Source organism: Chaetura pelagica, unplaced genomic scaffold, assembly GCF_000747805.2.
Source record: "Chaetura pelagica isolate M959 unplaced genomic scaffold, ChaPel_1.0 scaffold655, whole genome shotgun sequence".
Lineage (NCBI taxonomy): Eukaryota > Metazoa > Chordata > Aves > Apodiformes > Apodidae > Chaetura > Chaetura pelagica.
Genome location: NW_009953225.1, coordinates 426,866 through 448,984, shown reverse-complemented (window position 1 = coordinate 448,984; position 22,119 = coordinate 426,866). Strand labels below are relative to the sequence as shown.

Below are 22,119 nucleotides of genomic sequence, written 5' to 3'. Positions count from 1 at the left end.
CCAGAACTTTGGCTGCCTCCAGCACTCCTCTGAATGAGAGTTTCTCTTCTCCCTGCCTGGTGCCGTGAACCTCCTGCCTTTTGTCGTCTTGGCTTTTATAAAAATTCTCTAAAATTGCACTTATTACAAATGGTGAAGCTATTTGTTTTGACGTTTCTTAAGTGAAGTGATGTAACATACTTGAAAGCTGTGTCATTTTCATCAGCCTGAGGCATCTGACAAATTTAATATGAATTTCTTAACCGTTTGGATCCTCAACAATGGATTTTTATTTTTTTTCATTAAGTGAAAAATTGCAGACTTGTTTTGGTCTATCTTTAAACCTTGGTTTTAATTTCAGTGGATCAGGTTGCAGGAGAGGATGTTCCATCTTGGGAAAATTTGGAACTTCTATCCCAAATGTCACAACATTTTATTTTGTCATAAACAGGTTTTTGTAATGTACCAATTTGAATGCTGGAGCTGCATCTGAGTCTGGTTTAGGGCTACCCAGTATAAGGAAGATGCTGACAGATTGGTTTAATTCCTTCAGGTACCACTGAGAAAATTTGGGGACTGGGGCATGTGAGACAACGAGGCAGCTGGGTTTGCTTGGCCTCATGGAACACCCACAGGTAGTGGTGGGGAGAGACCTCACTGTTACCTAAGGAAAGAGACTCTTTTGAAATGTAGACAGAGAGCACAAGGGGTGGTGGCCATAAGTTACAGCAAGAGAAACTTGGTTAGTGACTATGAAAATTACTGTTCAGTGAGAGTGGTCAAGTAGTGGAATGAGTGGCTGCATCCTTACTTGGCTGGGCTAGGTGAGGTGTCATCCTCTGGCTGACTCAGTGGATGCTTCATGTGAAAGTAGAACTTGACTGAACAAAGAGCCCTGAGCAACCTGAGCTGACTTCTGAGTTGGCTCTGCCTTGAGCAGGAGATTGGAAGAGAGAGCTTGAGGTTCCTTCCTGTCATGAGGATTATGTGATTTCTTATTTCTTTGAGAGCTAAGGGAAAAATACTTTTGTTGGAACAGCTAAATGTAAATGAGTGAAGAATCTGCCTGGGATGACTTTTATCCCCTGGTTTAACTCTAAGGAAGCACATGAATTTTGGTTGTGTTCTAAGAAATTTTCTAACCCCAAAGTTTTGAAGTCTTAGAAATAAATAATGGTATTCCTTCTGTCGTTCTTTCAATCACTTGAAATCACTTGTGAAATCTGTGTGAGAATAGCAAGATTATCTGAACTGAGTCCATCAGGAACATGTGTTGGAAACAGTTGTCTTTGAACAAATTTGCTTTTGCTGTCTTGGTGATGTCACCCATAAAGACTTTCCTTGCTTGATGAATAATTAAACAGGCACTTTGGCACTCCCTTTCTTTTCTCTTTTTCCATGCAGTCTGTTACTTGGCAATAACTTTTCTTTTCTTCTTCCCAAAGGGTGGCGAATTCCTTGCCTGGAGGGAGAGGCAAGTTTTTGCTTGTTCCCTCAGCTGCATGTCTTAACCTTGGAGCAATGCACTTACCTCCCTGGCTGCTTCTGTCATCTCTTCAACCTTGTCCTGAATTCTTCCTGCTGCACTTTCCTTTCCTGCTCCCATGGAAGCTGGCTGCTGGCTTTGTCCCACCCACCAGCTGACACGTGTGCTGAAGGTTTTGAGGCTGCACAAGGACTCAGGGATCAGTTCCTGCCTCATGCCCAGGACAGGGTCCATCAGGCTGCTGGGCAGTGAGCTCAGGGCCAGGTGTCCCCAGCGTGTCCCTCCCTGGGTACAGAGCTGTGCCTGCAGTGTGGTACGTACACCTTGACCAGCCCATGGTGTCCATCAGGGAAACCAGCCCCTGGAGATGTGGGCGGCCGATCCCCAGCCTCTACCCAGAGTGTTGCTTAAGCCAACAAAGAGCAAACCACAGTTGTCTGTGTGCGTCTCCAAGCTTTGTTTTGAGTAAACAAAACTTCTGTTTCCAGAGTTACTCCAGGACTACATTAAGACCTGCCCCATAGCCTCTTCTGAATCCTCAGGGTCAATTAAATCAAATTAAATCTCTGCCCAGGTTGTAGTTATTGTGCTCCATCATATTATGAAAACATTTATGTCCTGGAAAGCTTGCCACATCCTGGTATGTGTTGGGAATTGTGAAATAGTGGTACTGAGCTGGAGATTGACAGAGAGGTGCACCTTAGAGTGAAGGACCTGCACCTGTGGACTTACAGAACCTCCAGCCTGCCAAATTTAGCTGTGCTGTGACAACTCCAGAAGCTGTTATGATAGTTCTGTCCATTATCCCTTACAAGACAGATGAGGAACACTGTCATCTTTTACATCACACACACTAGGCAAGGATATGTTGAGTGTCTGACTGTTCTTACATCTAGAACAAACTGTTTAGTTTCCTATGCCTTGAGAAAAGAGAAATGACAATTTACTTTAGAAACAGTGAGTAAATGGATTTAATCAGTAATTGTCTCAAATTATTAATGAGCTTATTGTACTTTTCAGGCAGCTGACATGGAGCCAGGCATTGATTCTTACAGAGCCTATTTTCCATTGCAGGTACATGTCAACTTTGTATTCACACCCAGATTTTCCAGAAAAAGGACCCAAAGAGATTAATGAAGAATTGATGAACTCTGTGAGTCACAACCCACTTCTGCTGCTCACTCCTCAGAAAGTCAAACGCTACATTGAAGCACTGTGGAACAAGAAAAGCTCAGGCCAGCCTGTCACCTTCACAGATATCTTTGGAATGCTAATAGGTGAAACACTTATCCATAATGTGAGTTAATTTTTAATGGTAATTATTTTTGTGAAAGTGCTGCGTAGTAACTGCTGTCACTGGTGTTTTGAACTGACCTTGGTAACATTGACCAAAGCAAGTTCAGCAACAGGAATATTTTGAAGTTATAGTGAAATCTTGGGACATGCTTCTGAATGGTATCAATGTCTTGAAGAGGTAGGAAAATGTCATGTGTTCATGTGCAACAGAGAAACTCCACTGCTGGGTGCCGTTGCCCTGGGGGGCAGCCTCTAAAACTACTGCTCAGGCAATTTCCACAAAAAATTACAAAATGGTGTAACCTTTTTAATGCACCTTTTGCTAGAAGAAAAGCAGAATTTTCATAGCAAAATACTGATTTCAGGGCAAAAGATCCACATCTCTTTTTATTAGTACTTGTTTTTTTGACAAAAGAGACAAGAGGAGGGCTTCATCCTGTTGTGTTTCATTCCTGACAAATCCCAATTGCCTGAATCAGGCACACAGGCTTGGAGTTCAGGTGAGTCAGGTGAGCAGAATTTGGGTTTGATCTTATCAGAAGATGGAAATGTGTGAATAGATTGGCAGACTCGTTCTGTGCACCTGTATCTTTCGTGAGTCCACATTGCCAGTGGGTTTTAAGCAGGCAATGCAGGTGTCATGATGTCACCATGACTTGAAGTCTGTCTTGCCTGTAGATTCCAGAACATTTTCTGGGGCAGATGCAGCTCCTTGGTCAGCAAACATAAGCCTCTTAGTAGTCTGTTTGTTTTTCTTGGTTATCTTTGCTGACTTTTCAGAGTCACAGATTAAAAAACATTATGTGATCGTTAATGGCAGCTCTACCCATGACATTTTTTCTGGGTTTTGTCTTGTATGGCAGCAGAAGGGGAAAAAACTGCAGCCCACACAATTCTGGGATTCTATAGCTTGCTTTGTCCAGCAACACTGTTTTCTTTTTAGCCATGATATTTTGGATTCTATAAACCATGCTTATTTTATCTACCTGTCATGTCTTCTCCCACTCCTTCCTTCCTGGACTGTGTGGTTAGAAATCATCCTAGCAGATCATTGCATTTACAGATTCCTCTGTTCTGTTTTTCTTGGAAATAACTCAGTTTGTCCATTTATCCTTCTCTGAGGATTTCAGAGCAGCGAGTAGTATCCCAAAGCTGTTGGGAGATTTATTTGAACATAATGTCTGTCTTTGTGCAGAGAATGGACACTACTCTGAGCAACATGAAAGAGAAAATCAATGATGCACAGTGTGCTCTCCCACTCTTCACGTGTCTCCATGTCAAACCAGATGTCTCGGAGCTGATGTTTGCAGGTGTGTTTTCCATTATTGAGCTCCTTTTGAAAAGAAGAGAGAAGTACATGAATGAAAAAAAACCCATTTTTAATACTCCTGTGAATAATTGTATCCTGCAACTTGGTATGGTTTGAAAATATTAGTCTTGTGGCAAGGATTAGGAAGGAATTTGCTGTGATGGGGAAACATTCTTGAGGGCTTAACAAAATTTGCTTTGTTACAAACTGAGCACGGGGAGGTTTTAATTTATAAAAACAATGGGAAGTTGCTTTGCTGAAGGATATACCAAATGGGTACATCATGAGGACAGATCTGCAGGGGTTTAAAAAGTGACAAGGGAATGGACATGTTTGCGTCCAGTGGCTTCTGAGAGCATGACAGTAGAGTCTGATAACAAGAAGTTGCTCAGAGGTAAGTTTTCATGTACTTAGCCAGGTGAACACTTACTCAATGGGTGCAGTATTTGTTCCGACGTTACAGGGTGTGGAGAGCAGGCATCAAATGAACATGTTCCTTTTGGCATTCCATGGAACTGAGCCTTTTCTTGGCTTTCAAGATTCACCTTTTCCTATCCATAGTAAGATAGACTGTATTTTTGCAGAATCAGGGAATCATTAAGGTTGGAAAAAACCTCCAAGGTCATCAAATCCAACCATCAACCCAACACCCGCATGCCCACTAAACCATGTTCCCTCAGTGCTACATCCACATGTTTTTTGAACCCCTCCAGGGATGGTGTCTCCACCACAGCCCCAGGCAGCCTGCACCAATGTCTGAAGGTTATTTCAGTCAATAAATAGTTCATAATATCCAGTCTGAATCTCCTTGGGAGCAACTTGAGGCTGTTCCCTCTTGTAGTCAGGTCAAGCTGCCCTTTCCTGCGAGGACTTGCTGTGAAATACCTCCCTGTGCTGTGGAACCTGTGCCCCCCAGGACCTTCTGCCTCAGAAGGGCCCTCTCCAGGCTGTCCCCGCAGCTGAGGGGGCTGAGGGGTTCTGGGGAGACTGCCGAGGTGCCCTGAGGGAGCCCAAGGGGTTCTGAGGGGCCTGAGGTGCCACAAAACAGCTGCCCTCACCCTGCTGGTCAGTGGCCTTTTGTTTCTCTAGGCTTTGTGGGGGGTTTTGTCCAAGTTTTGTTCTCTGTGTGTTACCAAAAAATAATTTTAAAAGAATATTGCTTATCTGTGAAGAAGCTAAGAAGGTTGTAGGGCTGGAGACAAGAAGAAAGCTGGTGTTTCTCCAGCTGCAGAAAGCTGCTTCATGTGTTGAACAGGTAAAGGAAAATGTCTTCAGTCATACAGGGAGATTCCCCTTTCCAAGAAGAGGGAAATTTAGAATTGAGCAGACAGATCTACTACTTTTTTTTTCCCTTTTATTTCCTGCACAGTGTAAATTGCTGTTGGTGACACAAAAGGGGCTTTTCCTTTTATTTGTTCTGTAGGTTTTAATTGAGTCCAGTAGTGTCAATTGAGAGTGGGTCCAGTTGAGCTAGATGCTGTACAAAGAGAAGTGTATAATATATATATATATATAGTTTTATACAAGACTGAGAATGCAAAGTCCCAAGTGGTTTGCCCAAAGTTCCTCAGGCAGGCACTGTATCCACGTTTCCAAAAAAAATTGCTTGGAAAAGTTACTGTCAAAACTTTGTAATGGAAAATGAGAAATGGAAAGACCTGCAGAGCTATCCTTGATGTGGAATACATAGTAAGCTTTGAACAGAAATATTTACACTTTATTTCTTCCTAGATCATAGGTGCAGGTGAGATCTTGCATGTTGTTTCCAGTTGAAATGCAGTAGTTGTATCAGATAAGATTCTTTCTGGGAGTGATGGTGCAAGATTTCCTGCAGCTGCTCATAGGTGCCTTGCCCCAAGCTCTGCATGTTTTCCCTCCCACTGGCATTTCTGACCCAGGTGGTGCTGGCTGTACCCAAAACTGCAGTAATCATTTCAACAGAACAGTATTGCCATGGTTAGTTAGAGACAAAGGTTTAAAAATTATTTCTTTTAATGACTGCAGCTTCTTTAACGGCGAGGAATTAGCACAGCCAGGGAACTAGCCTGGTTTACTGGATAGAAACACGAAGTATTTCCTTTGGGATAAAGTTCTTGTCTCCTGGGATGTTCAAGTCCTACTCGTTTAAATGGCCACTGTCTTAAGGAGCTCCTGGATTGGCAGAAGCTGATGCTGAAGCCATTTCATTTTAACGCAAAAATCTTATTTCCTGAAGCAGGATACATGATTTGGGAAATCATCCTCTTCAGTGCAAACACAAACATGGAAGCGGATTATCCCAGATTACATGAGTTATATTTCTAAATCCACTTTTACTGCCAACATGGTTCTGAAATGCATATCTGCCAATTCCTGTTTAGACATCTAAAGGGAAATGCCATTCAATTCCTGGATTGGGTTGCAAGGAGTTTCCTTCTGTTCCAATAAATGTGAAAATTTGTGGGTGGTTTATTTGGGAAAATAGGATGTTTTCTTTGACTTAGCAGAGATAAGGATTGCCCCATGAAGCAAACAGTCTCGGCAGTCATGATTAGATCTTTCCTTTTCAGGATGAATGGTTGACCTTATGCTTAACATGTCAACAGAAACACTGAGTATCTTGAGGAGTGGATGGCACCCTGTGACTTGAGGGGATTTTTCCAAACCGTTTCTGTTTCAGAATTATTTATAATTTGTTCACAGAAACAGTCTAATCAACAGCTACTAAAATGTGGGAGATAGATGAATGGGAGAAATGCTAAAAATGTAGGGTATTTTTTCTTTGTTATTGCTCCCTTTTTGGAATGAATTATCTGATGTAAGCACTGGTATCAAAGAGAATATTTCAAAGTAAGAAATGCATTCTCAAAAAAGGCTTACATCATATACTGGCAACAGCTTCTGAAGCTTTCTGCTAAGACCAGAAAGTGCATTTGAACCCTCAATAAAATGGCACGTATTTTGGATTGTCTGGTGTTAATAAGTTCCTCAGCTGCCTCTCAGTTTTGCCTTTTCTTACTGGATTTCACTAGAAACATCTGGTTCTGCTGGAATCCAAATGCCTTTTCAAGAATCTTTCACAACTTCTGTGATATTGAATTAGTTGTTCTGTCTTTGTCACTGTCCTCCACATTTTCCATAGAGTCACAGTGACATCAGGAAACCATCTTGGAACTGAAGAGTCACATTGCATTTCATGTGATAGGGAATCCTGTTGAATCATGGGATGAAAACCAGATGTTGTTTTGTTTTTCTTGTTCAAAATGGCTGCTTTTATTCCTCTGTTTTTACAGCCTCATATTTTTCACCCAAGTTTGTTGTGGTAAGAGAGAATGAGAACTCCTTTGCTGGGACATGAGACTGTCCTTCATTTGAAATCACAGTGTTGCCTTTTGCACAACCTAAGAGATATCCTTGTTGCTCATTTAGCTTCCCATTTAAGTAGAACTTCTTTGCTTGGTCAAAGGTTTCATTTATTCATGTGTGTTCATCCTCTGCTTCTCTTCAGGGTGAGACTGCTAACTCAGCTCACTTTTGGTGTCTGTTTTGCAGACTGGGTGGAGTTCAGTCCATATGAGATTGGCATGGCCAAGTATGGTACTTTTATGTCTCCGGATTTGTTTGGAAGCAAATTTTTTATGGGCACAGTGGTGAAGAAGTATAATGAAAACCCCTTGCATTTCCTGATGGGTGAGTATGTGGCAGAAAGACCTGAAAATAAACCTAATTTCAGTAGCTCGTGGACAAGGGCTTTTAAATGAAATCACGCCGAGTGTGAGGCAAGAAGTGGAGCTCTCCATTTGTTGGGAGACATGCAGTTGAAAGGTCTCACAGGCCTGGATTGGCATTCCCTGTTTTCTTGTTTCTCGTGTGTACATCTGAACTTATGATTTGGCACAGACGTGTTCAGAGAGCCAGCAACTGCTTAAATACTGCAGTGTGGGGTTGGTTTTTTTTTCTTCTACCAGCCTCCATTCCTTGTTTCCTTTTTCCCTTTCAGGTGTCTGGGGAAGTGCATTTTCTATATTGTTTAACAGAGTGCTTGGTGTCTCCAATTCTCAAAACAAAGGTCCCACCATGGAAGAAGAATTAGGTAATGTCAGTAAATAAGTCTTTTCCTAAGCATAACAATTACGAGCAAGATTCAGTGCCCTCTGACTGCATTTTAGGGATGTGGAATTCAAGTAACTGTAATTGTTGACCTTGCAAGACACTGAGGCCAGGGAAAGTTTTTTCATATTTATAAACATTTTATTTATTTTATTTTTATTATTTTATTTTATATATTTATTTTTTATTTTATTTTTAAATTTTTAATTAATTTTATTTAAACTGAAAATTGCATGCATATATCCAACTATTTTCATGGAGTTAGCCTCCCTTTTTGATGTTGTTAGCTAGTTTTGGGAGATCAGAAGCTGACAAATAATTGCTAGTTCATAGCGTATTCCCTTGACACAGGGCTGCAGTATTCAAGGGTTAGTAAAGTAAAAGCCACTTTTATCATCTCTGGGTTGGGAAGTTGTTCCATTCTGACCACAGGTGACCTGTTGGTATCTGATCTTTTGCTTATTAAATGATCTTGTCTTCATTCCTAATGCACAAATGGCAAAATGACCAGAAGTAGAGACTTGTAGCATGGTTGGGTTAGACTTGGTTGTGTTTTATTTCAGAATGCAGTTGATGATGAAAGGTTTTTTTAATTCTTGTTTTTCCTGTTTAGAAGATGCCATTACTGGGAATTAGATAGCTACTAAATAAATTATACTAGACAGTCAGATTTTTCTGAAGAGCCAGGAGAGAAAATACAGAATTGATTTTAAAAATAAATAAAAAAATAAAATTTGCTTTTTAAGATGTTAAGAGACAGAATTTTATCTCTTCTCTGTGGTTCATTCCATATAAAATTTAAAAATATGCTTTGAAGTGGGATTAGATGTGAAAATACTGGTGTGGCTTGAACCATAGGTGCTGTAGAAGTCCCAAGGAAACTGTGATACCACCAAAATGAATGGCAAAATGCCAGTGGACATCCGAAGAGCCAGCCTGCACACAGCATGTTTAAATCCCAGCTAGAAGCAGTAAATAATCAGTTTTCCGTGGAGGTTGCTTGAAGGGAGATGATTTGATGTCCAAAAATTCCATTTGTTTGTTTTTTTTAGCTTCCTTGTTCAGTCACTGATTTTATTTTGACCTGTCTCCAATGTCGTCACTCAGGAATTTCTCCATATTTGTCTTGGGTGCATGTTTGTCCATTGTCAGTGTCTGAGAAGTGATTGAGGGCCCACTGAGTATTAAAAAGCAGTTAAGGAAAAATGACTAAGCCCTTCTCTTTCTCTGGTGAATTTTTACAGTGTGTTGGAGGTAAGTCTAGGAGTGCACAATCTTTTGGAGAAAAAAGGGCGACGGTGGTACTGATCTGTCTCCAGAATTCATGAGAGATGATTCCCAGTGTACATTACACTAGGGAGTAAAGGGGTTTATTTTTCAGAGGTCTTCTCTTGGATGCTGTTGCATCACTTGGCTTCAGTCTCTGTAGGATGGAAGCTTCCAAGATGAGGCTGCTCATAAAACATTGCAGGTCTCCTGTGTTTCAGGAAAGGTTTCCCAACAGAATTAGCCAAAGCGATGCTGCTAGCCTGTCATCTGTTTTCCCATGAATTCATCTCCTCCTTACCTGAGGTGTGGGATATGTTGCTTTTCAGATCCCCTTTTGACTCTGAAGTAGTTTCCTGAGATACCAGTGAACAGTTAACAATGACTTTGTGGCAATTTTGGAATCAAAGCCCATTAACCCTAAGGCAATGCAGATTTTTGCTGGAGAGCTTCCTTCATTTCTGCTTTCATTTCTCTCACTGCTTGATGATGAAAACCATTGCCTTCTCTACCCATGCAGCTGCACGAGCCTGTATTTTTCACACATACTGCAGCAGAACTTCCATAACCATCTTGGCTTTTGTTTTCCCCCCACTATTTCTGGGGGCTCCCATTAATGTATGCAGGAATGAGGTCAAGCATTCTTCTTTTTAAAAAAAACAGGAGGTAACTAACAAATCAGCATTCTCCCCCTAGTTTACTAGGAGTTATTGAGAAGACAGGAGCCATACATCTAAATTGTAATCAAGGTGAAGGGGTCAGATAGATGGTGCAGAGGCAACGGGTAGGTACTACTTTAGAATTACATTTTGTTTTTTCAGCCCTCTGGCTAATCTGCTGAGTGCAGGAGCTTTGCCAAAATTGCTAAAGCAGAAACATTCTGATCAGATTCTGAGCATAGAGATGTCCACAGCAGATCAAATTTCTTCAGCTGTATTTTTCTCTTCTGAGTGCTGTGATAGCTTTATGACTCAGGTTGTTTTGACATTCTCGGCTGTTCTGACAATTAAACCTCAAATTTCTTTCAACAGAAAATATTAGGCTAAAGCACCTTGTAAGCAATGACAGTTCAGACAGCGAAGATGAATCCCAGCATCCAAAAGGTAAGGAAATCCTCACATCTTATTTCATAGGTTACTTTTTTCACCAGCTTCCATCGTGAGGTTTGTGGGCATTGGTAATTAGCCATAGCCAGTTAACCTGTCTTGCCAGCAGTCTTGTAACTGAGAGCTCTGCTCTTACTTATACTGATGATAAAACTTAATTGCCTAATCCAAGGATCCTCTGGAACCAGTGGCTCAGTGAGGAAATGGTGAACAAGAGACCTCAGGAGGGCCTTTGGCTTGGCTTCATGTCTCCTGCTCAAGCTGATAGTCAAAAAGTCCCCTCACACATCTTCAGTTTGCCCTCAGCCCAGCAGGGCTTCACAGGGCTCTGCAGTTGTGCAAACACCCAGGAAGGACTCTTGTTGAGCCAGTGATCTCCAGAAGCCTGGTGCCAGCAAGCTGCTGAGCTCAGGGGCATGTCTGAATTGTGTCCAGCCTAGCAAACCAAAATTATCGATTGTTTTCTAGGGTTTAGTTTGTGTTCCCAGCTCTTTGTAACTTCAGGATATACAGAAAGGAAAGAGAATCTTGTGCAGTGAGACAGTGAGTGATGTCATTAGCTCAGCTGATTGCTTCTTCAGTTCCCTTGATGTGTAAAATAATAGAGGAGAGAGTGACACCAGATGTAGTGTTTGTTTTCCAGATTTCCTGTTTAAGCACCACAGCCAGCACAGAACAGTGCATTTCTGTCATACTTTGTAGCCATAGTGACTGGTAAACACTTGGTAATCCCTCTGACTTCTATAGAATAATGTGCAGATGTGGGACCTCCAAACGTTAGGAGAGTTTGATGCTTGTTTTCTCTGCACTTATATAAAAATCAGCTTCTCTGAAGCCTGAGTTAAGGAGGCACATTTCTGTGCTGGAGTTAAAAGTATCAAGCCTGAGCCTGAGTTACCTCCTTACACAAAACACTCCAGCAAGTCAAGTGTGGACAGTTGATGAATAAAAGGTGATGTCAGTCAGAGTAATTTTTGTTACATTTACCTGTAGACATTTAAGTCTGGACATTTCATTGTACTCTCTAAAACTAACTACAACCAGATACTGATTGTAGTAAAGAGTTTCCTGAAAGGATATTTTCAGGCATTCTACAGTTCCCATGTCCTAGCATTCTCTTCTGTGCAGACTAACTTTGGCTTCTTAAAGAAAGCTGGGTTTGTAGCCACCAGCAGAGGATGGACACATCCAGATGAATTTAGTTCTACACAGAACACATACTGAAGAACTGAGGATTGAGGTCTGTCTCCTGAGCCTGGGACAGTTTGCATTTGGGGTGCTGGCACAGATAAAGCCATATCCTTGTTTCCCTTGCCATCCCAGCTGAGCCCACTCAAGTCATCTAACACATTTCCAATGTATTTTCCTGGTGGACACATTCACATTACTGTACTGCAGACTGAAAGTTTCACTGGCCTGTGAAATTAGAAGGACTGTTTCTCTCCACTCATCTGAAATCCTTGCAGCAAAGTTCCTTTGTTGGGTCCAAGGCACCTTGAAAGAAGGCTGGGACCCAGTTCCTTTCCTTTGATAGACCCCAAAATGTGTAAGTTAACTGCTTTAGATGTTAATTGTCCTACCATTGCTGGCTTCCACTTTCTTCTGCAGGCACTGAAAACGCCAAGGCCAGCCAAGAGTACCAGAGCAGCAGCCAGGAGAGCTGGGTGCAGCGCATGCTGATGGCTCTGGTGGGGGACAGTGCCCTTTTCAACACCCGGGAGGGCCGTGCTGGCAAAGTGCACAACTTCATGCTGGGCCTGAACCTCAATACCTGCTACCCACTCTCTCCTCTGGCAAACCTGCTCACCCAGGAGTCCGTTGAGGAGGACGAGCTTGATGCAGCCGTGGCAGGTCAGTGGGCAGGCTGGAGTGGTGGTCAGCAGAGGGTAGGAGCTGACTGGGTGTCAGAGGGGGCACCACGCAGTGACTTCTGTCTGCTGCCTGCCTGCCATGTCCCCAGCAGAGCTTGCAGAGCAGTCGGGACCTTCTGGAGGGGAAGTGACTCTTTGTTTTGAAGGAATTGCTGGAGAGGTGACCAAGCTGCTCTTGTGTATGGTGCCCTTCTTTGTGCCCACTTCCTTACTCTCTTGGGCTTCTCCAAAGGGTGTCCTGTGGTGTTCCTTTTCTCTTATCAGTCTGATGGAAATCAAACTTCTCCTCCCTTCAGGGTTTCCCCTTACCAAAAATTTTGTAGCTCTTCTGCTGTCTCTGTCTCCTTCTGAAGAACTTGTGGAGGCAACACACTTCTTCACTTACAGATCCCTGCTTTGCTAACACCTCCCCACAGTGAGGGATCTGTTGGGTGCATTCCCATTTCAGGTGTGACTGTGGGGCAGGTGCATCCAGGTGGGATGGTGGCATAAGCAGGAATCATGAATCATAGAATTGTGAAGGTTGGAAGGGACCTTAAAGATCATCTAATTCCAACCCCCTGCTATGAGCAGGGACCCCTACCACTAGACCAGGAATGTGGATGGAAAATTAGGATGTGAGAACAATGGTAATTTGTGAAAGGATTTCAATGTCTTCCCTCAGTCCATGAAGCATAAGGTGCCAGGAACAGTAGCTGCAGAGAATTAGGAGTCATGTTTGATTAACACTTTGGAGATTTGCTATGGGCAGTGCTCAGGGAGCACCAATGACTGTCTTCATGCTCTGGCCCCAGTGCTCTTTTTTTAATCACTTGGTGTGTGACAGCTCTGAGATAAGGATGTGAGTTTCCCTGCATAAAAATTACGCCACAGTTAAGCTGATACCTGCTGGAGCCTCCCTATGATTCAAACTCTAATGCCTCTGGATTAGTACGGATTATGACTGACATCCATCGAGCTGAGGGAACCGCAAATCCCTGGAAGTGATGTTCCTGCCATGTTTCAGTGTGGTGGCACAGCACTGCCAGCCATCCCACCTAACAATAGTAGTCACTTCAGCCCTGATGGTCCCTTCAGAGGACAGAGATTATTGTCCTAGCTGGTCATTATGCAATCGTAAATACCAGATGTCATTTAAAAGCTTAAGTAGCTCCAGTGGGGATTTGTTAATGTAACAAATCCCTTGGAGTGGTTGCATAGTAATTTCCAGCTGTACTCCACTTTCTAAATATTTTTATCATCCCAGAGGTGTTTACAGCTGGGTAATCTTAATATTTATAGTAGTTGTAAAGGAGGCAGGGAAGCGGGTAGTGAATTTATGCTTGGAAAAAATGATGGCTGATGATAATTTTGCATAATTAAGACGTGGATAATCTTCAGAATCAACTCTCAACTTCCGAGGTTTTAATTTCAATTGAAAGAAAATGCTGGTTTGACAGAATGAGCCTGCACCTCTGAGGCAGTTACGTTGGAGTGCCTGCAATTTCTGTGGGTAAAACATCTGGCAAAACTTCGACGTAACTGCAGGTTTTTTCAGTGCTAGCTTGAAGCCCACATTCACAAACCTGAACTGACAACTGAAGTCTAACAGCAGTTGCAATATTATAGTCAAGAATGGGTAAAAAACCCTTGAAATGTCAGCAGTTACATAAATCTATAATAATTGTAATTTGTTTATACAAATTTTATATCTAAAATTTAATCATTCAGTGGTGTGATAAATGTACCCACATTTTAATGCTGTGAGTTTTGCTAATATGTGCAAGGGCCTAGGAGCCCAGAGGGGCAGATAGAAAGGTGTAAATTTAAAATATTGTATATTACTGAGGAACTGGATACGTTTAAGCTTTGGATATTTATTGCTAGTACCATCAGCTGAGCTGTCAGCACGGAGAGGAGTCTGAATTGCCGCAGGACGCACTTTCTCTTAGTTACCAAACACTCCAAAGGAGAGAGAAATTAATCAAAAAGGGTGTAAATAACAGTTGCCTCAGACTTTGCAGTGAGGGGCACTGCAGAGGCTGAGCTGTGGCAGGCCTAGGCTGATGCTCCAGCTGTTACTGAGGACTGGGGTCTGCAGTGCACACAGCAGACCTGATCCCAAAGGAAAATGCTTGGCTTTGCTGCACGTTCTGTTTTGGCAGATTGATCTGAAATAGACTTTAAAACTTTCCCTCCCTCCTCCCTCGGATGATTTCATTCTGAACTCGAGTTGGTCTGGTTCTGTGCCTTGGTATTACAACACACCAAAATCACTTGAGAAAATGACAAGTGAATAACAATAGGGAAAAAATAACTCATAATCTGCTTCCTTATTTCAGTATTTATGGAAACTCCGTTGGAGTAGATGCACGTCAGTAGCAAATGCCCTTTTCAACTCTCAGGCTTCCATTGGAGCCACCAAGTGTGGTCTCTAGAACATGCTCCCTTCTTTATTTCCAAACAGTTCTTACTCCCCACTTGTGTATCTGATGACAACTGATGAGCCAGCTTGCATCCTGTGCCTGCCTTGGAAGTCATGTCTTCAGAACAGCATGGGGTGATCTTCATGGCTCTTGGAATTCTTGTCCTGTGACATGGGCACAGGTTGCATTTCAGAACTGTTCTGCTCAACTCAACTCAAGTCTACTTCTAACATTTATTAGAATAAAAAGAAAAGACTAATTTATTCTGGAGTCACAGAAGATCACAGCTAATAAAACCAATCTGTATAGTCTTGATAAACTTACTGATGGTAGTACCATGTATTACCATTTAAATTATCATAAAATTATGATGATAATTTAATGATAGGATCATAAAGGCTGTAAGAAATGGGAACCATCCTGGTTTTGATGCCTTTTTGGTAGGAAGTTTGTGTTTGCAGTTAACACTCCTGTCAGAAACATTATGACAGGTGGTGCAAGTGTTTTCTCAAGGATCACAGTTGACTTGAAAATTCAAATTTTGTATTGATAAACCTTGAGGAAAAATGTTCCTGCATTTTCTAGAAATTCTGTTTGAGAACAAGGGTTAAATTATGTTTGAAATGGCTTTTTAAAAGAGATTTATTTTCGTTTCTTGTGCTAAAAGGCTCTTTAGTGAGTGCATTTCTTAACCAGTGCTTTTTAAATTAGGGTGAATTTGAGAGACACTGATATAATTTCATTGATTTATGCCAATTTGTGATGATGAAATGTAAGCACACTTAGCCCTTTAGCAATAGGCAACAATTACAAAGTGTTTCCTCCCTTAGAAATCAAGACATACTGGGAATCTGGTGGCCTCTAATAAATATTAACTGAAATAAAAGCTCAAAGCATCTGTTCTGAGGTTTTTTTTCATGCTGCTCATAACGTGGATTTCCTCCTGGACCCTGAAATTACAGGAACTAAAGTTTTAATTCTTTTTGATGGCCTTTCTTCAGCTAAGATTATCCTTTTCCACCTTACTTACATCACCAAGAAGTAGGTGCTAGGATGTTTAATTATGCAAGAAATAATTACAATATCCTGCTCAGCATTCCCTAGATTACACTGCCCTCTACAGCTATTAGCATTAGTTTTTAGTCAAAAGGCAGTAACATGCCCTGGAAATATTTTCAAGACTTAGAGCAAGAAAAAAACTGTCAGGAGAAAAATTTTAAACACTGCAGAGATCACTTGGTGGTATCTGGAGCCTTGGATAAGTGCAGAGACACTCAGGAAAAATGGCTTGTTCTTTCCCAAGCTGCAGCCAAGGAATATTTAGGTTATTATCCCATAAACACTTTCCTGGGTGTTTTTGTGGAGGTTGTTGGGCATGAAGGGGTGAAGCTGGGAAGGTCAGGGTCAGTCTGGGCATCCATCCCCTTTGGTTATGTCTTGAGCCACCTCAGCTTCTGTCTTGGCACAGGGCTTTGTGTACTTGACCTGCTGAGGTCCCTTCCAGCTCTGTTTTCCCAGGTAAGGTGAGGGTTAAGGTTACACCTGAATTCATGGAGTGCTTCACTGGGATACTGCATATTCTGAGTTCCATGGAATCTTCAGTGCATGTGGAAACCACTTGAAAGGCTGTCACAGTTTCAGTTCTGAACTGGTGTGTTCCTGATTGCTTTCCATTTATTCTCTGCAGATCCTGATGAGTTTGAGAGGATCTATGAGCCACTAGATGTGAAGAGCAAGAAGATTCACATTGTGGACAGTGGGCTTACCTTCAACCTGCCCTACCCACTCATCTTGAGACCTCAAAGGGGTGTTGATCTCATAATCTCTTTTGATTTCTCAGCGAGGCCAAGTGATTCCAGTCCTCCTTTCAAGGTAAGGAAGACAGGCCATGCCTTTCTTTGTGTCCATAAATTCAGGTTGGCTCAGTTGTGTTCTTCCAGTGAGGCTGGTTGCATGTTTCATGGCTTCAGAAGGCCCTGGATCACCAGCTTTGGAGCAATTTCCCACGTCAAGGCAGAACGTTGGACTCTGCCTCAGTTCCTGTTTACATGATTCACATGAGGCAGCTGACACAGAGAGAGCAAATATCACTCATTTGAAGTAGTAGCTCTGCTGTTTTATTAAAGTTTTGCCTTCATGCTGGATTGTAGAATTTCTCTGATGTCAGGATTAAACAATTAAGTCAGTCTAGCTCTGGTCAGCTGTTCTATGTGATGGAAATGAACAGTTCTGTTCATCATCTTGCAGGAATGTATGTCAGTCACTGGTATTGCTAAATATGTATTATTTTGGAAGTGGGGCTAACTCTTCATTTATATCTCACTGGGATAATCCCAGTAATGGTTTAAGTAGGATTCCTAAATCCATGCAGGCAAGAGCAAAGCAACCATGGGAGAATCCAGCAGGTGTGGAGGGCAGAGCTGTTGTTCTCTGTAGGACCTGTGCATCCAGACAGCTCTGACTGATCAGGGATGTTGGATCATTTTGGTAACTAACACAGAAAGCAACACTTAAGACTCCTGTGAGTTACTCAAAGTCAAAAAGCAGTACTTATTTGAAACCTATGGGAGTTAAAAAAATGAAATAATTAAGGAAGCAAAGAAAACTTCCCTGTTTGATAAACAGTTGGCATTCTTTGTTGCTTTACAAAGAAGTTTCAATTAGAACAGAGTATTTTTTCCTTCCCCTTGCTATCAAGGGATAAAAACCTCCAAAACCCATCAGAGATTAACAGCAGTAGCAAAAGGACCTGTAGATCAGTGTTGTTAAGTGCACAAAAAACCACCAAGCTTCAGGAGAATAAAAAGGGATAATTTCTGTCATCTCTAGGTCTCTTGGGGACTACCTGTCATAGAGTCACAGACTGGTTTGGGTTGGAAGGGATCTGCCCTCTGCCATTGGCAGGAAACACCTCCCATAGGTCCAGGTTGCTCCAAGCCCCGTCCAACCTAGTCCTGAACGCTTCCAGGGAGGGGGCATCCACAGATTCTGTGGACAACCTGGGCCAGTGTCTCACCACCCTTACAGTGAATAATTTCCTCCTAATGTGTAACCTAAATCTCCTCTCTCCTGGTTTGAAACTGTTCCCCCTCATCTCATCATTCCCTGCCCTTGTCCCAAGTCCCTCCCCAGCTTTCCTGGCGCCCCTTCAGGCACTGGAAGGGTCTCTAAGGTCTCCCTGGAGCCTTGTCCTCTCTGGGCTGAACACCTCAACTCTCTCAGCCTGTCTCCAGAGCAGAGCTGCTCCAGCCCTTGGATCATCTTTGTGACCTCCTCTGGACTTGCTCTGACATCTCCATGACCTTCTTGTGTTGGGGACTCCAGAAATGGACCCAGCCCTGCAGGGGGGCTCTCACCAGAGCAGAACAGAGGGGTAGAATCCCCTCCCTCGACCTGCTGGTCACTCTGCTTTTGATGCAGGAGGAGAAGAACTCTGAGGAGACTAGTACTAGCACTGAGATCCTTCATTTTCCCTGAGGTGACTGAATCCTGCAATCTGTTTCTTCCTTTAATTTCCTATGACTTTAAGAATTTGTCTTATTTTGTTATTACCATTTTCCTGTCAGCCAAGTGTGCTGCCTCAGCACTATCATCTCCCCTAAACATCTTTGTTAATGTCTGCATGTGGAGTCTGATTTAGGTTATGGTTGGATTTAGGTTATGGTTGGACTTGATGATCTTCAAGGCCTTTTCCAACCAGGATGACTCTGATTCTGTGCACAAGTCTGCATGTGGTCATCTTTGTTCTTATTCTCAGCCACTGAGCTTTCTGTCTCCATCAGCTGCCACTTTCTGTGCTGCCTTGGGGAACACCCCATAACAGGGAGGGATTGCTTGGAAGTCAAGTGCATCCTGCAGGTTTCTCTGGAAACTCCAATTTTAAAAAGGGAAAACCCTTTGGTGCACAAAAAAATAGCAGGAAGACGAAATGGTGCCTTAGGTTTTTCACGAAGCCAATTGGAAGGGAAGGGTTTATTAATTCCAAAGTGTAAAGTCATGGATCATAGGGAGTGATGTCCCTCCAGCTAGTCTGAGCAGAGGGCCTGGAGGCCAAAAGCCAGAGTTGGGTGCTGGCTGCACAATCCTGTTGGGCGTGCGTGAGTTGCCAGGAGGGGTGGCAGTGCAGGAGTGGGCCTGTATCCATGGCAGCACCCTCTGGTGCACTCACTTGTGCACCACAGGGAGGAGGCAGCCAGTGACTCGCCTCTTGTTTTAGCATTTTACACCCACTATCTCGCAATCTCTTGCGTATCCAAAACAGTTGCCCCACAAAGGGGTCCTATTTCATTCAAAACCAAGATTAAAGATGTTGACCTTCCCTCTCCTCCCGCTCACACACCCTCATTACAGGCTTTTGAGTCATTATTTACAAATTAGTTTGTTTACTGAGGTGTCACGAGGGAAAAGAGGCCTGTGTTCCAGACCTGCCTTCCTCCCTCAGCATTCCTCCCGCTGGTCTGCGCCGCGAGGTGCCTGAACGTAGCGATGCGTGGATGGGTGTTTATGAGCTCTCCCTGGTTTCCACAGCACTGACTTTTTTCTGGTTGTCAGCTCTGTAAATGCACCCCAGCATTGATGTGACAGGCCAGCTCTTCCCTTCCGGTGAATCACTGCAGGTGGTGAAGGTTGGGCAGGCTCAAGGAGGTGCTCAGTTGGCCACACCGGGTCTAGACCAGGACTGATCATTCCTTCTGCTCTAACAAAGCATGAGTTAATACAACTGCTTCCAGTCACCACTTGGACCTGTGTTTCTCCACCTAAAATCTCACTTTGCAGTGGACCCCCATATGCACCTGAGTCTTTGTTACCTTTTCAGGAAATCTTGCTGGCAGAAAAATGGGCCAAAATGAACAAGCTTCCTTTCCCAAAAATAGACCCAAACGTGTTTGACCGAGAGGGCATGAAGGAGTGCTATGTCTTCAAACCCAAGGATACCTCTTCAGAGAAGGACTGTCCAACCATAATCCATTTTGTTTTGGCCAACATCAACTTCCGGAAGTACAAAGCTCCAGGTGAGCACACACTTTCTGGTGCTAGATCTACCTGTTCCTTTGAAGCTTTATTATTATTATACACCAGAAATGTTTTGGCTGTGGAAAAACTCCATGGCAGCTAGGGATTTCAAAAGAGCCATTAAAAAATCAGATGCAAGTCCTAAGACTTGAGGTTTAGATTGTCTTTTTGTCTGTGTTCTGCATGCAGGAGTCCCAAGAGAAACACAGGAAGAGAAGGATTTTGCAGACTTTGACATTTTTGATGATCCAGATACTCCATTCTCTACCTTCAACTTCCAGTATCCCAATGAGGCTTTCAAGAGGCTTCACGACCTAATGGAGTTCAACACCCTCAATAACATTGATGTATGTAGGCCAGTGTGGAAGGGTGTAGATGGTCACATGGGAAAGTAGGTGATGCTGGTAAAGCCCTAAATCTTTCTGACAGCAGGCACTGGGGTTTACATCAGTGTTTGCTGGGCTGTTAACAACGTATGAAGTGCTTTTAGTTGTGCTCCTTGCTGTTCCCAGAATTGAGGCTGGATCAAAGCACATCATAGTCTGTGGGAAAACAACCTGCTTTCTTGGGATGCAGGCTGGAGCTTATGCAGAAGCACAGGCAAACTGTGGCAGGGTCTCCTTGCATCCTTCCAGTCTGGGGAGGAGGGAGGAGGCCAGTCACTGCTGGTAGTACAGTGGCCAGAGTTACCTGAAGAGAACTGGGTGAGGCACAGGGTGAGAACTAGATGAGGAGAAGCTGGTTTCAGCACTTGACCTCCCTTTCTGAAGTACCAAAGTACCAGTGTTGTGGGAAGTATTGCCATAAGCCACTGAGCAAATACACTGCTGGAAGGGCCAGAGGTGCTTTCCAGTGGTGAGGAAAAAAAACCTGTCGTCAGCATTCCTGGGGCTGAGAAGATGATTGATGTCATATTGTGGCCACCTTCCAAATAGCAGAACCAGTGGAGTGGAGTATGTGTGCTTCTCAGGTGTGAGCCTGTGTTTCCTAGGAGTCATTCCAATTCATATCCTTTTTAATTTGGTTCCTGTGTTGTTTTTGTCATTTTACTATCAGAAGTCCTGCAGGGTTACTGAGCAAAGCGTCTGTGTTCAGGATTTCATACCCAGTTCTTTATGGATGCTGATTTTCTAACTGGAAAAGAGGAAAATGGAATTTTTATGTAAAGATCTCTGGAAATTTCTTCATCAGCTGGCTCAGCAATAATCCTGTTGAATTGTTTCTAGCTGTAACACAGACCATGATCCCAGCATCCACAGAGTTACTTGCCATCTTCACAAGGGAAATAATTATCCCAGATAAAGAAATTATTATTTTTTTTTAGAGGCACTGAACAAATCTTGTTACTTCAGGACAAAGGAAGCAGAAGTGAAGATTTACTTAAGATAGTTATTTTCTGTGTCCTTGAAGTATGGATTTTCTCAGTGTTTTGACTTACCCTTCAGAATCAAATTGAGACTCAGTGAAATGATGTGTTCTTGACTTCTTGGAGGTTGGTGCTATCCTGCCAGAACTTGATTGACTGTGTTAAAATCAGTGTTTTAAGCAGTGAAGAAATAGCATTCATCACACTGCTCAGCAGTCCCTGCTCAGTGATGGAGCAGTGGTAAAAGCAGCTGTTCGCATCTCAAGGGGCCTTTCAACCAAGTAATAAATCATTACTGTGTTGGTTATTTCCCTGAACGATGCCTTGTTCCCTGTTTTCCAGGTGATCAAGCAGGCTATGATGGAAAGCATTGAGTACAGGAAGGAGAACCCCTCTCGCTGCTCCGTGTCTCTTAGCAGCGTTGAAGCAAGGAGGTTCTTCAATAAGAACAATCTGAACAACAACCCTACGTAGAGGATGTGTCCTGGGTCCCACTCCTTCAAGAACCTGGTTCTGCCTTTATAACTGGAGTCAAAAAGACATTGTCAGAGCATCCCTGCTCTGGGCTGGGCAAAGCTTATTTTCTTGTGAATTTTCAAGTTTCAATACAGGTTGTTGTTTTTTTACTTTTTCAAACTAAGCCCAAAAACATTTCAGTTTGCTGATACACTTCTTTTTAAAAACATGGAATGAGTTCTGCTGTGGTCGTTGGCCTCAGTGGTTGGTTTTTACTTTAAAAAGTGTCAACACTGGTTTCTCATAGTGGGCCAGTTTTCCACTTCACTACTCAATACTGCATTTAAGAATCTGTGTATCCTCTCAGCAAAAGTCCAACCTCTCCTATGTCCTTTTTCTTTTTTGTTTCACAAAACTACATTGCTTGGGTCCTTGAGCCTGTATGTTGAGTTGCTGCTACTGCCTGTAATTCTGGCC

The 22,119-nt window shown here is 42.8% G+C and overlaps 1 protein-coding gene across 1 annotated transcript in view; it reads left to right on the top strand.

The window, feature by feature from the left end:
- PLA2G4A (phospholipase A2, group IVA (cytosolic, calcium-dependent)) overlaps positions 1-21,764 on the top strand; it is a 55,560-nt gene extending 33,796 nt beyond the window's left edge. The window contains exons 9-18 of the mRNA XM_009997842.1: positions 2,540-2,762; positions 3,957-4,071; positions 7,602-7,739; positions 8,050-8,142; positions 10,457-10,528; positions 12,140-12,382; positions 16,495-16,679; positions 19,624-19,819; positions 20,010-20,167; positions 21,529-21,764. Of these exons, the coding sequence (XP_009996144.1) occupies positions 2,540-2,762; positions 3,957-4,071; positions 7,602-7,739; positions 8,050-8,142; positions 10,457-10,528; positions 12,140-12,382; positions 16,495-16,679; positions 19,624-19,819; positions 20,010-20,167; positions 21,529-21,660 (1,555 nt within the window). The 3' untranslated portion in view covers positions 21,661-21,764. The remainder of the gene's footprint in view (positions 1-2,539; positions 2,763-3,956; positions 4,072-7,601; positions 7,740-8,049; positions 8,143-10,456; positions 10,529-12,139; positions 12,383-16,494; positions 16,680-19,623; positions 19,820-20,009; positions 20,168-21,528) is intronic.
- The last annotated feature ends 355 nt before the right edge of the window (positions 21,765-22,119 follow it).